The sequence below is a fragment of the Aulostomus chinensis genome, chromosome 17, assembly GCF_037954235.1.
Source record: "Aulostomus chinensis isolate RoL2024-O1b breed Wild chromosome 17, RoL_Achi_v1.0, whole genome shotgun sequence".
Taxonomy (NCBI): Eukaryota; Metazoa; Chordata; class Actinopteri; order Syngnathiformes; family Aulostomidae; genus Aulostomus; species Aulostomus chinensis.
The window spans coordinates 2445001-2460000 of NC_141336.1; the positions used below are offsets into that span (position 1 = coordinate 2445001).

Sequence of the window (15000 nt, forward strand, 5' to 3'; positions counted from 1 at the left end):
TCGTAGCCATCAATTCCTTCTGTTCCGTCTCAAAGCTCACCAGGCGCATGAACATGAAGCTCACGAATGCGGCGTGTTTGCGGTGTCATTTTGCTGCAGAGGTTCTGCAGTGTTTCACACCGACCCAAACCAAACCCCTGCAGCAGCTGTGAGTCTGAATGACTCCCTCAAGTTGTGTCAGTTTTGTTGTTTGGAACGTTGGAACCTGCCCCAAGTGCATGTAACTACTTGCTCATTCAGAGTTGTTCTAGTGTGACTGCTGCTTGGGTCATTGAGGTTCTCATGTACCCACACAGGACAATAACGGTCATTTACTGGGTTTCTGAAAATATTCTGAGTGAACGACCGATGTCTCCCCCTAGAGGCAGACTCCTGACCTGCGACTGTGGCCGGTTGGCTCCGATGCCCCTGCACTCTGCCAGGCCCAGGCTGTCCGTCCCATGGGTCTCCAGACACAAGCCACCTTGTTTCAGCACACTGGACACAGCTTCCTGCTCCGGGATCCTGAGGGAGCCATTGACAGGGAGGATTGTGGCCAATGAACATTCCTCTTCCAGCTCCAACAGATGGATTGAATTGACTCTGTTCCCATCGAGTAATTGAATCGCACCACTAAGTAATGTGCCCCTAATACAACAAGTACTTATAAAAATATACAATAACAATCTAGGAACCACAGATACTGGGAAAGGTGCCACGAAGCAGATCGAGCCAGAGAGGCGGGGGAGGAGAGCGATACCCCACTCCGAGGTTCCCAGCGTTTATTTACAGCCTTGGTTTATGACACCCCATGTGGCTGCAAGATTACTCTGGATTTACATGCCAGAAATAAAACAGGTTAATTAAAGCTGAATTTATTATCATGTCTTTTTCTTCCTCTATGTTTATCTCTTTTCTGTTTAAGTTAAATGAGGAAATGACTTCCTCTCCCTGGCCTCTAAAGATAATTAATCCAGTGTGTGAAGACAATATTTTCCATTTGTTTTTAATGGTGGAACAAACAACAAAAAACAAATATTAATAACCCTTACAATGGAACCGGGAAAGTCAGCGTACTCTGTTAATAAACACCATCTGGCGGTGTAAAGGAAGCTGGTTCTGCTTGACAGTCAGACCGCCATCATACCTCAGCTCAGGATAGACGTTCTCCATGTACCAGCGGAACGGTTTGCAGTTCAACTTCCTCCGCAGTGTCAGACGGTCCGCGATGCTGCAGGGATGAGGAGGAAGAGGCAGGCAGAAGGGAGGAGAAGAGACAGAGATGAAAAGAGCAGAGGAATGGAGAATACTGGCGCTCCATCCCAGAGGACCAGCCTCAGTAGCTGATGAGGGGGACTCTCTGATGGACTCAGCTAAAAGGCCATCTTGTGAGGAAAACATGCCAACTGTTTGATGACATGCTTATCATCCATGACTTTATCATCCATGACTTTATCATCCATGACTTTATCATCCATGACTTTATCATCCATGACTTTATCATCCATGACTTTATCATCCATTCGTGCACTACGGAGCTCCAGACCCAGACGGCTGGGTGCTAGTTAGCTCAGCAGCATGAACTCTGCAGGGCCCGAAGATCCTCCTCTGTGTATCCTGGTTCACATCCTGCAGATCAGGAACAGGGTCTTGGTGTGTCCAGCAGTAATCCTCCTCATCCTCTCTGACAGTCTGTCATGATTAGCAGCAGCAGTCGCCCTTCCAGCTCTCGACAAACGTTTGGTTCCACAGCCCAGCTCTGCTTTAACAAAGGTCACAGCTGATGTGGCTCTCAGCCCCGTTCTATTGACGCAGGCGGAGACTCTTTCTTTAGGCGTATTGGAGGTCTTGTGGGACAGTTTGCTCGGCGCCCCCCGACTAAGCTTGAATGCAGCTACGCTAACTAGCAGCCTGGCCTCTCTCTGCAGGTCAGGCTCCAGAAACAACGGCACGTTGTAATCAGCCTCCATTGTGTTTCATCATGAGTCAAACTGCAGACACATCTGGCTTCAATAACAATAATAATAATAATAGGAATAACAACAACAACAACAACAATAATGATGATAGTAGTCATCATAATAACAATAATTATTATTATTATAATTATTATAATATTAATAATAATACTAATGATAGTAGTAGTACTACTACTAATAATAATAATATAATGATAGTAGTAGTACTACTACTAATAATAATGATAATAGTAATAACAACAACAACAACAACAATAATGATAGTAGTCATCATAATTATAATAATAATAATTATTATTATTATAATTATTATAATAATAATAATAATACTAATGGTAGTAGTAGTACTACTAATAATAATACTAATAATAACAATAAAAATAATGATAGCAATAAAAATAACAATAATAATAGTAATAAAAATAATTATAATAGTAGTAGTAATGATAATAATAATAATAGTAGTAGTAATAAGAAGAAGAAGAAGAATACAGCACATTGTGTATGTAGGACACATTACATAAGAATATGAAACTGACTTTTAAAGAAAACCTTTTGTTTTTTAGGGACATTACAAGAACAAAAGGAAAGACCACAACTGTGAAGCACTGGGGTTCTCAAAGTGGGGTCTGGGGACCTCCAGGGGGGCTTGAGGCTCTTCCAGGGAGTCCTCAGCAGGATGAAGACTGGTTTCATTTAAATGCTTGTGAGCGTTCAGCAGCCTTTGATGAACATTTAATTTATTTAATCTGACACAGCATCACTAATCTGACCTTTAAATATACAATCTTGTTAACTTGAAATAAGGCTTTCTCGTCATCCTAATTTTTCCAAAAATGATTTCCCAATCAGTTTTTACTTGTAACATTTTCCTTTCTAGTTGATCTATTTTATGACATATTGCTTCATATGGTTTGTCAATTATGCTACTTCATTATTACAAAATTAGAAAACACATTCAGAAATGACTTTGGGGGGGGGGGACATGAAAAACAGTAAAAAAAAAATTTAAAAAGGGAAAATTACAAGAAATCTTACATTTACAGTCTTAATAAATCTTTATTTTTATTTCACTTGAACAAAATATCAGCTAAAACAACTAGAAGACATGGTGAATACACGCAAAAAAGCAGCAGGACGACCTGTTGTGGGCTGTCCTCAAGAATGGATGACATTCTTGTTTGTTGAATTTTTGTAATTCAAATAAATCAAGAAAAACCAGATTTCAAATGGTAACCAACACCAGGACTGTAAACTTACAACAACCAGGGGCTAAAGCATGCGCTAGGAAACTAGAAGCTAAATGTTAGCTAAAAACAATAGGAGGCTAATGCCTACGCTGAAAGACTAGTGGCTAAGTGTTAGCTAAAAAGCTAATCCAAAATAAACAAGTGGACTCTAAAATGTATGAATTCATATTTTTGAGGTCAGGTCAGTGATGCTGAATCTTATTTTTGGGTGCGTAGTGGCTTGAAACAGGGCTCTGACAATCTGGACGCGGACCAAGCTGCAGACGGAGCCTCTGCAGTGGGGGCTGACGTATCAGCAAGGGCTACCTGGGGGGTCTAGAGTTTGGCTGCTCTCTGTTCTGTAAGCTGATAGAAGGAGGGGACAAACCTGCCAAAGGCCTTGCCCTGCGCTGACGGCCGTGCAGAGTAGTAGTACTGCTTATACTCATCCATCCACACCTCAGCAGCCCGCCGCGTGTTCCTGCAGGGACGCACACGCACAACAGCTGCTCAGATGCAGCGATCACAGTGGTTATGGCATTCCGGCACTATTGACAGTGTTACACACACACACACACACACACACACACACACACACACACACACACACACACACACACACACACACACACACAAGCCTGCAGACAAAAGCTGCAAAAACAACTGTATCCATGAGTGGAGTGAACCTGTAGTTGCCGCAAGTGAAGACACGGAGGACGGACACGCCTGCGTCCTCCAGGCGCACCTCTCGTTGCTGCAGAATCAATGTTCCCACACAACCAGGACGAACTTTCTGGACATTTGGACTTGTTGTTTTGTTTTTGGAAGAGCAATAACTATAGAGGAATGTAAGAGAGCGACCCACTCACTTGATGTAGGTGAGAGCGTTGCCTTCTGGGAAGTCATACGGGTGCCGTTTCCTGAACACGTGACCCACGCGGCTGCAGGGAAGAATCTCCAGGCTTCCTCCACACATCCACACCCGGAATGAAAGCTCTGCAGATGTCAGGAGACGGGGCTCAGCGGCTGTCTGATGTGCATCATCTCAATATCAGCCCAGACATGTTCACCTGATACATTAGTCATGCACCACATGTCGTACATCAGCGGTGTGAAATCTGTTGCAGTGCAGCGTTTAACGCTCCGCAGCCTCACAGAGCGGAGGAGCGCATCAGGCATTCAGAGCGTGGGCTGACGGACTCAGCAGCCTCCCAACGCAGCTGCAGTGGTCCACGGAGGCACGATGCACCCCCACACCACACAGCTCATACAGTGAGGAACATTTCCAGGTTCACTTCCAGGTTCAGGACACTAACCAAGCTGACTTTGTTGTCCCGCTCTGGAGGAGGTCTGCGATAGCGCCTAGAGCGTCCTCTGATGACACCCTTGAAGACTGAAGCCTCGATCCCAGAGAGGGAACTTTTTCTTTTTAATTGTCGAGCTTGGAAGCTGGGAACGTCTGCACAACAAACTGAGCTGTCATGGATCACTCGGTGTGAGGAAGAACCACCGAATTCATTAAATTACTGACATCGTTTTAAAAACGGTTCAGCGTTTCAGTCAATAAGTAATCAAGCAGCTTCCAACAGAAATGGGTTTTTCATTATTTTTTCAGAAAACAACTCCACTTTTTTCACCACCCCCTTTACACTGTGCTTCCTTTACTAATTTTCTATCCATCCATTTTCTATACTGCTTATCCATTAGGTTCGGGGGGTGGAGCCTATCCCAGCTGGTATTGGGTGAGAGGCGGGGTTCAACCTGGACGGGTCACCAGTCCGTCACAGGGCCATCAGGGGTTCAGTATCTTGCTCAAGGACACGGTCACTGGGGGAAGTGGGGATCGAACGGGCGACCCTTGGGTTGCTAGACGGCCCCTCTACCCCTGAGCCACGCCACCCCCCTTTATTGATTTTGACAGCGACGAATCTGAAACCCAGAAGTCTCACACCTGAGCGGTGAAGAGTCCAGCTGAGGTCAGCCAGGCTCGTTCATCCTGGTGCGTTCAGCTGCTCAGTGGAATGAACGCAGCTCTCATTGGTGTTCATTTTCCTATTAAAGTCAGTGACTTCAGTTGGGGGAGGAACTGCGTACAAAAAAACCCATAAAACTTGGAAGTGAAGTGAAGCGCCTGGACTTCACCGGCACTGGTGAGGTATGTTTCTTTGATTCCAGTAAGAAGTCAGGAACCATCGAGGGGCTCACCGAAGTTCTCCCCTCCCCAGATGTCCATGTGGGTGTCGTACTGGCCGAGGTGGTTGAACCAGCTCTTGTCCATGATGAAGATCCCACCGGCGATGACCGGAGTCCTGCAGGGTGACACACACTCATCTCACTCTTCTCTCCACAGTTATCAAATATTGACTACGACGCATCTGATTGGGTTTGCAGAGTCACGCGTTCTTGTTCTTGGTCTTTTCAGAATGTTTGCTGACAGCAAAAAAAACAAGATAACGAAGTTGGAGTGACTGTAATGACCTCCACCGAGAGGTGACGTTCTACCTTGTGAGTGTTTGTCAGGGTTATGTGAGATCGACTGGTGACACAGAGGCGGAGGACGTCCCGAGGACAAGTCCAGGACATCCTGTTTCTACACGTTGCAGAATGTTTTATATCAGCTCTGCTGGAGCTACGCAGCCTAGAACCTGCCCTCGTTCCTTCTCCTGTACTTCCAGGAACGAGGCGTGTACATCTATCATTCATGGGGCCGCACTGTGCTGGCACCTGATGGGCTGCGTCGGGTCACTCCTCGCCATCTTCTGCTCAATGGGAATCTGTTCCCATTTAAAGTGGAGACTCCAGTCAAATCCTGTAGAGGGAGGGAGGGAGGGAGGGAGGGAGAGGGAGAGGGAGAGAGAGAGAGAGAGAGCAAGAAAGAGAGAGAGAGAGAGAGAGAGGGAGAGGTGAGATCCAGCAGTTACATTTACCACCACTTTGTCAAGACGTCAGTCATCAAGATGGATCCTGCTGATTCTGGCTGAACTAACTTGCATGATTTCACTTTGTAAATGGCTCCACCGTTCACATCAATCACAGCAACAAGTTACTGAAGAGAATCTTTAGTGAACCCTGGCAGAACCGCCTTCTCAGGCTCCCACTTCCCTCCAGAACCGACCCAAATCTGCTCTGGGTTTTCTAAGGTGGGTTTTTGTTTGGCCCTAGCAGGGATTATGATTTCATTAAGAGCATTTGTGGAGCAGGGGTTTTCCTTGACTCCAGCTGTGTGTTCCCAGCTGTTGCTGTGTGTGTGTGTGTGTGTGTGTGTGTGTGTGTGTGTGTGTGTGTGTGTGTGTGTTGTGTCCTCACCTCCTCTCAAGTCAGCTGAGGCAGCCAAGTAGGCAAAGTTATCCAGGCTGATGACATCGATGATGGGGCTGACCACTCGCGTATGATCCTGCGTGTGAGGAGACACAGGACAGAGGGACACACGCCGTCACGCCGCAGCAGCTCCAGAGGCTCTGATGACTGGGAATGCTGTTCATCACCATTCATCACTGTTCATCTAGCATTTTTGTATGAACCAGACTGTTAGCTGGTTTTCACAAGCAGAAAAACTTTATTGATTCTTTAGGATAAAACAATTAAATAAAGAATAAAAAGTGTGTAAATGAGCGTGTGACACTGCAGGTGGTGTGAGAGTGTGACAGCGGTTCTAGACTTGTTCTGTTGTTGACAGACCAGAGTCAGTTGTGTTCAGAGGGAATTTCCTGTTTCACTTCAGAAATCTGGAAATATTTCATCTTCAGTACTTCAGTACTTCTCTGTGTTTCTAGGGATAAAATATTCCTAAATGAGGCCGTGAGTTACGAACCTCAGGTTTTAACACCCTGTCCAACTCCTGCTGTTATTTTGGCAAAAGTCACACAAAAGTCGTGCAGTTAGTGACTGATTACACCGACAGGAACGCTGTGTTTTAAATGAAAGGAAATGGTAATGTTCAGGGTAGCACAGAAACAGAGGGATTATGTTCAGAGTGTTTGTGGATTAGTGAGCATACAGCTGGATTAAGAAGACATGGATTTGAATGTGTGAGAGAGCTTGTAAAAGTGTGGTTTTGGACGGTTTTAGTCGTTGGCTGATATGAGGCGCCGAGCTAAATAAACGTGGCTGGCTCTTTCAGCATTCTGAGGTCACTCAGAAGTGATTCAGGTGGGAAAAACACGTCTTTATGAGCTCCAGACACCGATTTGTGAGTACTTGAAAGGCAGAATATACTTTCTGAGGGAAGTACCACTTTAAGCCATTTCAAACTTTGGTTCTACAACATAAAATATATCAGTAAATACTGGACCTGCAAATTTCAAGGCTTTTTATGTGTTTTAAAAAATGTGGCTGCTAACAGGCAGCTAATTGAGACTAGAGTTTGCCGAGGACATTAAACGTCACCGTGCCAAAAATGGCACCAGCGTGAAGTCGTGGTGCCACTGAAGTCATGCTTCTGCAGTACAGTCCGTTAACAGCACAACGTTAGCTTTGTACCTCCAGCGATCGCATTTACGCCATAAGAATAATAAAAGTGGTGTTCAGAGCTCATTTTTGGCAATCATCCAAATTAGGTTCTGGTGGAGGGAACCTGTGCCAAGGCAATTTTCCGGGTTGGCCTACAAAAACACACCATCCCTGCAGAATTCTATTACCTTTGCCAAGGAGGTTCAGCTGTGAGCTGAATTACACAAAAACTAGCAGGCCAGAGGGTGCAGTACGCACGGGCCGAGGAGGATCGCGAGCAGTTTGGGGAAGATCCATTTATCACAGCAACTCTTTTCTTTTGCTGCAGCATTGGCAGATGTTGGCGTGCGCGCTCTGAGTGTTTCGAAATGATTAGCAATCACCGGGGGGTTCAGCTACAATCTGAGGTCAGGACTCCCCCATCAAGACCAGCGATGTGACTCTCCTTGTTGCAAGACATCAGCGTGAAATGCAACATTTTATTATTTCATCTTAGGTGTAGAGGAGTTGTGGGATGTTAAAATATTGTTTTTTTAAAACACAAAATGTAAGATCCTGGAGGAATGAATGAAGGCTTCACAGTTTAATTTCAATGGGTAAAAGAGAACAATTAAAGCGTTTTTATGGTGGTGTTTTATAGGTTCTAAAACATATAACACCTCATTTAAGCCCCATTTTGAATTTACAAGCTGCACGTAATGGCTGCGCACTTATAACCACGGCGTGTAAAAACTCAGAGCGATAACGAATGCGCTTGCTAATCATGTGTTTGTCTGTGCTTACACAGACACAGCGGGAGATGCCAAACATCCCCGCTCAGCCCACATCAAGTCACCAGAAACCAAACTGTGAACCGTAGATCGAGCTCTCGCTGGAGAAGGAACACGAAAACAAACACGGAGACAAGAGGCTCGCCAGCGCTGATGGTGTGTTTGTCTTGTCACTTTGCATCTGTCTGGGATGGAGCCAACACTGGTGTGTGTGTGTGCGTGTGCCTGTGTGTGTGTACTTGGTTTTCGTCATCTTGTGGAGACCTTTTCTGACATAAACACTAACCTCATCAGGACCCCTAGTCCTCATGGGGACAAAAGACCTGGTCCTGATGCAGCGGAACTTAATTTATGAACACCTGGTCAAAGGTAGAGTGAAGGTGTAAACTGCAGTTAGTTTGAGGTTGAGGTCAGGATTAGGATTAAGATTAGGGCTTGGGTCAGGATATTCACATGAATAGAAGTCAATGGAATGTCCTAATAAGGATATCTATGCAAACCTGTGTGTGTGTGTGTGTGTGTGTGTGTGTGTGTGTGTGTGTGTGTGTGTGTGTGTGTGTGTGTGCGTGCGCGCGTGTATGACCTGAGGCATGTGTAACTGGGGACAAAAGCTGTGTCCCCAGTTGGTAAACCAGTAATTTGGGTCAGTGGTGTAGTCGGGGGTGGGGGGGGTGTGTGTGTGTTTGTGTGTGTGTGTGTGTGTGTGTGTGTGTGTGTGTGTGTGTGTGTGTGTGTGTGTGAATATCTGTGTAAACACCAAAAGGGGACTTAAAGTGACACGTCTGCCAGAAATACACCTCCACCAGGTTAGCTGAGGACGCAGACCTGGTGGAGGTAGTCCAATGAGTTGAGGAAGAACCCATTAAATTGTGGGGCAGATGAGTCGTAGCGGTGCCACCCGGTGGTAACAGGAAGTGACATGTTTAGTTTGACACTTGACGTGGTCAGAACCACCTTCAGGAGAACCTCTGAGTCTGCTCCTTCATGCAGGATCCTGATATCATCAGCACCAGCTGCTCAATCACGGACCGCTGGACCCCCCCACTGCGTCTTCTTGGTGACTCACGGCTCCTCCACTGCCCAGCTCACTGAGGGCAGCACAGCCTCCTTCCTCTTTTAAATTCAAGCCATCTCCCAGTCACGGATGAACACATGAATGGCTGTCAGTGGAATGGGAACAATCCAAGCGAGTGATTCCCGTCAGACAGAAACCCCACTTCGCTCACGGATGAAACCCATCGTGAACTTTGTGTCCATTATCCCAAAGTGTGCGGGGGAAGAGCGAGTGTGAAACGCCACTCTGCCAGAGAGCAATTCGTGAGTGATGCTCTTAAGCGATAGAGATTTACTGAGCTTTAAATGAGCCTGTGGGAATGCATGACCAGGCTGCGCCTCCAAAATGGGTGTCACTGATGAGGATCTCTCGCCATCCCCCTTCCCTTTTGTTCTCTCCCTCTCTCTGAGTCTGACTTTATTGCTGTATCAGGGTGATTTTGTCTCTTTTAGTATCAAATAAAAGAATTCACAGCGCATCTCAGTGGAAAAGATTATCAGTGAAACAATTTGCATGAAATGTGGAGGAAACAGAAGAAAGAGAGCGTATAGAATGAGAAGCTTTATCCTCCATAGGAGGACGCCGGTTTCGCCTCACTATTTCCAAACACACTTTTCTGTGTGGAGGCTTCTGTTCCTCTGCCTTCGGGCCCCGTCGACCACATTAATCTGGGAGTGTGAGACAGTACAGAGGAAGCACTGTCCCGCCGGCCCGGTTCAACAGAACCACACGCTGCAGCCTCCAAAACCACCACCTCTCCATCTGACTGCTGCACCCTCACGAGGGAGCTTCACTCGTCTACGTCCCACCACGCAGAGCCGACGGCCTCGGCTGACTGGTGCCGGTCTGTACTGCAATATTTAGTTTATACTGTAAATTTAATGATACACTATAGTTCACTTTTCATTAAATTATTCATCCAATCCGTCTTTTTATACCCATAAAAGTATGCTTTAAAATGTACTTTTGGTGTAAAGGTGGGAAACTCTGAGGGTACAACTACTCACGCTACTGCGTCTAAGCTGAGACTGTGAGCTACACTACAAATAAAACTGTACTGTAATACTACGTACCCAGTTTTTACTTCATGCAAGTACCAGAGTAAACAAGGTTACTCTCATATGACTCAAACAAGACGCAACATGTTCCAACCACTTTTTGGGAGTTAGTCATCTCCAGATCAAGAAACCACCCTCAGACAGAATCCAGCCTAGAACATCTAGAACGTCTAGAACGTCCAGAGCAGAGTCCCTGCTGCATCCCTTCTTCACTCATGTGCGCTTTTACTTGGACCAATTCTTCCTCTTCATTTGTACAAACGCCTTTCACTCTAAATTCTTTGTTCGCAGCCTGTATGACACAACGAGCGTCGCCAGATTCACACGGTTGGGTTTCAACATTTCCGTGCGTCTGACTTTATTAATGAATTCCTGATTATCAGCAGCATCGCTGACTCAGAACGGCTGCAGCACTCACAGGTCGATGTTGGTTGCACGGTGTTCTTCTGTTGTTCAACCTCTGGTTCCCTGGCTCTCATGCAGCCCTGTCCAGACGGTTGGTTACGTGATGCGTGAACGTTCTGTTTCAGAATCCCTCATCCATCACGCAGATACACTTTTAAGCTACAATGTAATCTTCACTTCTTTGTTCTCTTGAGTTTTTCTCAGGTACATAAAAGGAAAGTGAGACAGCCTCCATAAAACCTTGTTGGTCTGAGCCACGTCGGGGAGAGGAGAGCTCATCATCGCGACTTCATCACTAATTGAATTCAAGCGCCTTCATTGTCTGCTCTTAATGGACACAAGAGGTGTCATTACAGTAAATTAAAGCGATCCTTCATCAGCATTCCTGCTCTCAGTGGCCTCGATGAACAAAGAGCCGCCGAAGATTCAGAAGCCGGATGAGCCAACCCGAGGAGAACCGAGCCAGAACGCTCATGAATGCCAAACGACAAGATTGTAATGCAAGCGGGATGAGTCACAGCAGCCCTGGGTCAAGGATGAGTGTACACACACACACACACACACACAGACGATGTGTAAAGACTCTTCTGAATAAAACATGAGGGTGGCTGTGTGGGTTGAATCTGAGTCGCAGGTTTGAAACCCTTCAGACGGGGGTCCTCCGTGAGGTCAGCGCTCACTTCCTTCACCATGATGAGCTTCTGATTCCTTTCATCCACACGGGGAGCTCAGCCAGACGCTTGACACATTCATTTATAAATAAAGGTGTTTTTCTTCTTCATCTCATTATCTATGAAAACATACTTAGACTGTTTATTTCATTGACTCCACTTATTTACTCTTAAATGAACACATACTGCTATGGATTTATGAAATGTACTTGCTGAGATGTTTTCATGTACCGCTGATTTCAGCATGACTTAATCGGATAGGATTTTATCTCACACCTTGTTGTCCGGTGCTGTTGTGGACTTGGAGGTTCTGGTTTTTGTGTTGCTGAAATGTGAAAATCAATCAACTTTGATTTGCACGCCCACCAAGCAGGGGGCTAACAGGCTGTTGCTAGGCGAAACTTCAGCTTGGCCGCGTCCTAGCACGTCCTTGATGAAACGTCCTTTAGAAATAAGAATGTTATGATAGCCCAAAACCAGGGGAGGGAACCGCCAAGGCTCCCGGGCCATGAACGAAGCTGCTCTCAGAGTCCAGCTGACATAATTAATCAGAGTCCAGAAGCTGAAGCAGACGCGGAGAAGCTCAGAGTGACAAGCGAGAGAGAAGCGATTTCTGAGGGATCAAACCCCCGGCGCGGCGCTCGGGGTGGAGGGGGCAGGGGGGCTCGGCCTGTTACTCATTGCTCTCTCCTCAGAAAGTAGAAGAACAGACGCTCACGTCGAACACGATGGTCGCTGCAGAGGTTTGTGCGTCTCGTGTATTTGCATTCTGTGTGTGTGTTGCTGGTATGACTGATATTGATAGTGAAGAGCAGTCAGAGGGAGAGGGGGGAGGGAGGGAGAGAGAGAGAGGGAGAGAGAGAGGCAGAGAGAGAGAGAGGGGGAGAGAGGGAGAGAGGGGGAGGGAGGGAGAGAGAGAGAGGCAGAGAGAGAGAGGGGGGGGAGAGAGGGAGAGAGGGGGAGAGAGGGAGAGGGAGAGAGAGAGAGAGAGAGCACTCAGACAAAAATGCCCCTGAAATCCACATAGAAAAGCCAGTGAAGGGCAAATAAACCCTAACATGAACAAGAGGCTGCTTCTGCATTTCATCTTGTTTCACATCCCAGTTTGAGTTGTGAAACTTCTGCGTGTGGATGTGGTGGTCCAGTCCCTGGTGGCCTGCAGAACCTCATTTTCCCACTCGTTATAAGAAAGACAAGTCACTGCTTTTGATCAGCAAGCAACCCACAAGCAGCGGGAGGAGGCGCGGGGGGAGGGACCCTGCACAAACACAAACCACTGCAGCAACACAAACCAGACCAGCTCGCAGTGTGAAAGACGAGAGATCCCGGGGGAGGACGGAGAACATGGCTCCACACTCTTTCCAGCGAGGACGAGCGGAGCGTGGCGTCAGCCTCCGCCGAACAACATGAATGTTTATTCAACAGTTTGCCACGCCAAGGTATGACATCACAACCAGTAAAGTCCCCTCAAGTGTTACATCAGAGGCCTGGGAGCTGCACACCCCCGACCAGGACACGTCACCTCCGTGCAGCGTAGCCCAGTTACTTTGAAAAGGTACCCTTCAGAGTACGAGTGAGTACTGCCTGTCCAGAGGGATGAGGTACGTTACCACGTTCCTGTCACCAAGATACTGCACTCCGCTTCAGATATTTATCAACTACGCTCATGGCTTTCATCGACTCACCACCACAGAATTCATGAATGATCAGCAGTCATCATGAACTAAAACTGTTTTTGACTTGCAGCCATGGCAGCACCGCCACCTCTCCCCCTCTCCCTCCCTCCCCCCTCCCTCTCTCCCCCTCCCTTCTCCTCTCTCCCCCTCCCTTCTCCTCTCTCCCTCCCTCTCTCTCTCTTAGCAGCCTTACTCCTGGTTAATATTTAGCTAACAAAGTTCATTTGCCTGAGAAAGAAAGAAAATGAGGGAAAATGCCAGCTGTGCAAACCTCTGCCAGCGACAACAAATTAAAGTGAGGCCCCACAAACTTGTTCAGTATTCAGAGGGACACACAAACACTTCATCAATTCATGTGAAAACTATAAAAACTGAAACAACACAAGTCGATCCTGAACATCGTTTCAAGCCCGTCAACCTTCAGTTCTCCGAGGGAGAGAGAGTGAAGCTGACAGAAGGGACGTCCCTCACCAGGCAGCACACCAACATCCGGGAAACTTCCACTTCAGGCCTGGACGAGAGTGACGAGGACGCGGACACTCCAGCCTCCTCTTCCACGGTCGGTGATTGAGGCAAATACATCCAGTTGTTGAGGCTGATACTTCTCAAGTTTCTGGCTACTGTAGGGTTGCTGTGGTTGCTACGGCAGCTGAGAGCTCCGAACCTGATGAGGTCTGTGGTGCTGCACGTCCTCCGTCTCGCTCCTCCGTGCTTTCCTCAAACGCACCTTGAAAATCGCTCTTTAACTATCAGATTTAGAGGCTGCTGTCACAGCAGCGAGGGAAAGTCCCTCACCTCTGCTCGGCCCTCACAGAGACAACTGGTCCAGTCAATCAGCTGATCCCCATCATGATGATCCGTCCTTCACTGCGTCTGACTCCCGTCTTTTCCTTTGATGAGCTCAGAGGAATAAAACATGCCTGATGTGCGACGCCACCGCCATCACAGCTGCTTGACTTGGATGGAGACGGAGTGACTGTCACTTACACAGCTAACAGCTGAAATACGACTGAAATTCTGTGAGTGACGCGTTACATCACCACGTTACAGCCCGAAGGACGTGTTACTGAATAAAACGTAGTCAAACTCTCGTATCGCTACTCCTCAGTTTGTGAGACACAAACAGGACGTTTGACAGATGGAGGGACGACCACAACACATCGTGTCACAGCTGTCGCCGCTCTGGAGGCGTAAAACATGTAGCAACTCCAAAACAGAATGTAGGCGATGAATACATGTGATTGTGCTGATGTTTGTGTGTGTGTGTGTCTGTGTGTGTGTGTGTGTGTGAGTGTGAGTGTGTGTGTGAGCGAGCTGCATGCATTAGTGTCTCATCAGAGAGTGTGAATGAAGGCCTCGGGGGCTGTACCTCCTTGACTCGCTGGATCATCGGCTGCAGCCAATCAGTGTTGACCTCACAGTGGCTGTCCAAGAAGGTCAAAATGGAGGCCGAGGCCGAGTTGGCTCCTCGCACGCGTGACCGGATCAGACCTGAGGGGAGGAGAGACATTTCACACGTCAAAGGTAATGCTGGTACTTTGCTGGTCAGGAAATGGAGGTCGACGTGCAGAAGCCGGGCGACTTGATCGTGACCTCGGCTGAGGAGGCGGAGTCAGCAGAACTGAACTGGATCCTCATCAAACACCCCCACACGTTCTGGGCTCGGCTGTCTAGCCTGACTTGGAACAGGAAGTCTACGCTGCTTTAGGTTCCCTTTGTTTTTAGAAGTG

The 15000-nt window shown here is 47.2% G+C and overlaps 1 protein-coding gene across 1 annotated transcript in view; it reads right to left on the bottom strand.

Moving 5' to 3' along the window:
* Nucleotides 1–15000, bottom strand: part of galnt16 (UDP-N-acetyl-alpha-D-galactosamine:polypeptide N-acetylgalactosaminyltransferase 16) — a 54735-nt gene that overhangs the window by 5419 nt on the left and 34316 nt on the right. Inside the window, exons 6-13 of the mRNA XM_086182679.1 lie at nt 14640–14761; nt 6494–6581; nt 5912–5996; nt 5393–5496; nt 4057–4183; nt 3576–3668; nt 1127–1210; nt 378–504 (exon numbers count right to left, since the gene is read on the bottom strand). Of these exons, the coding sequence (XP_086038805.1) occupies nt 378–504; nt 1127–1210; nt 3576–3668; nt 4057–4183; nt 5393–5496; nt 5912–5996; nt 6494–6581; nt 14640–14761 (830 nt within the window). The remainder of the gene's footprint in view (nt 1–377; nt 505–1126; nt 1211–3575; nt 3669–4056; nt 4184–5392; nt 5497–5911; nt 5997–6493; nt 6582–14639; nt 14762–15000) is intronic.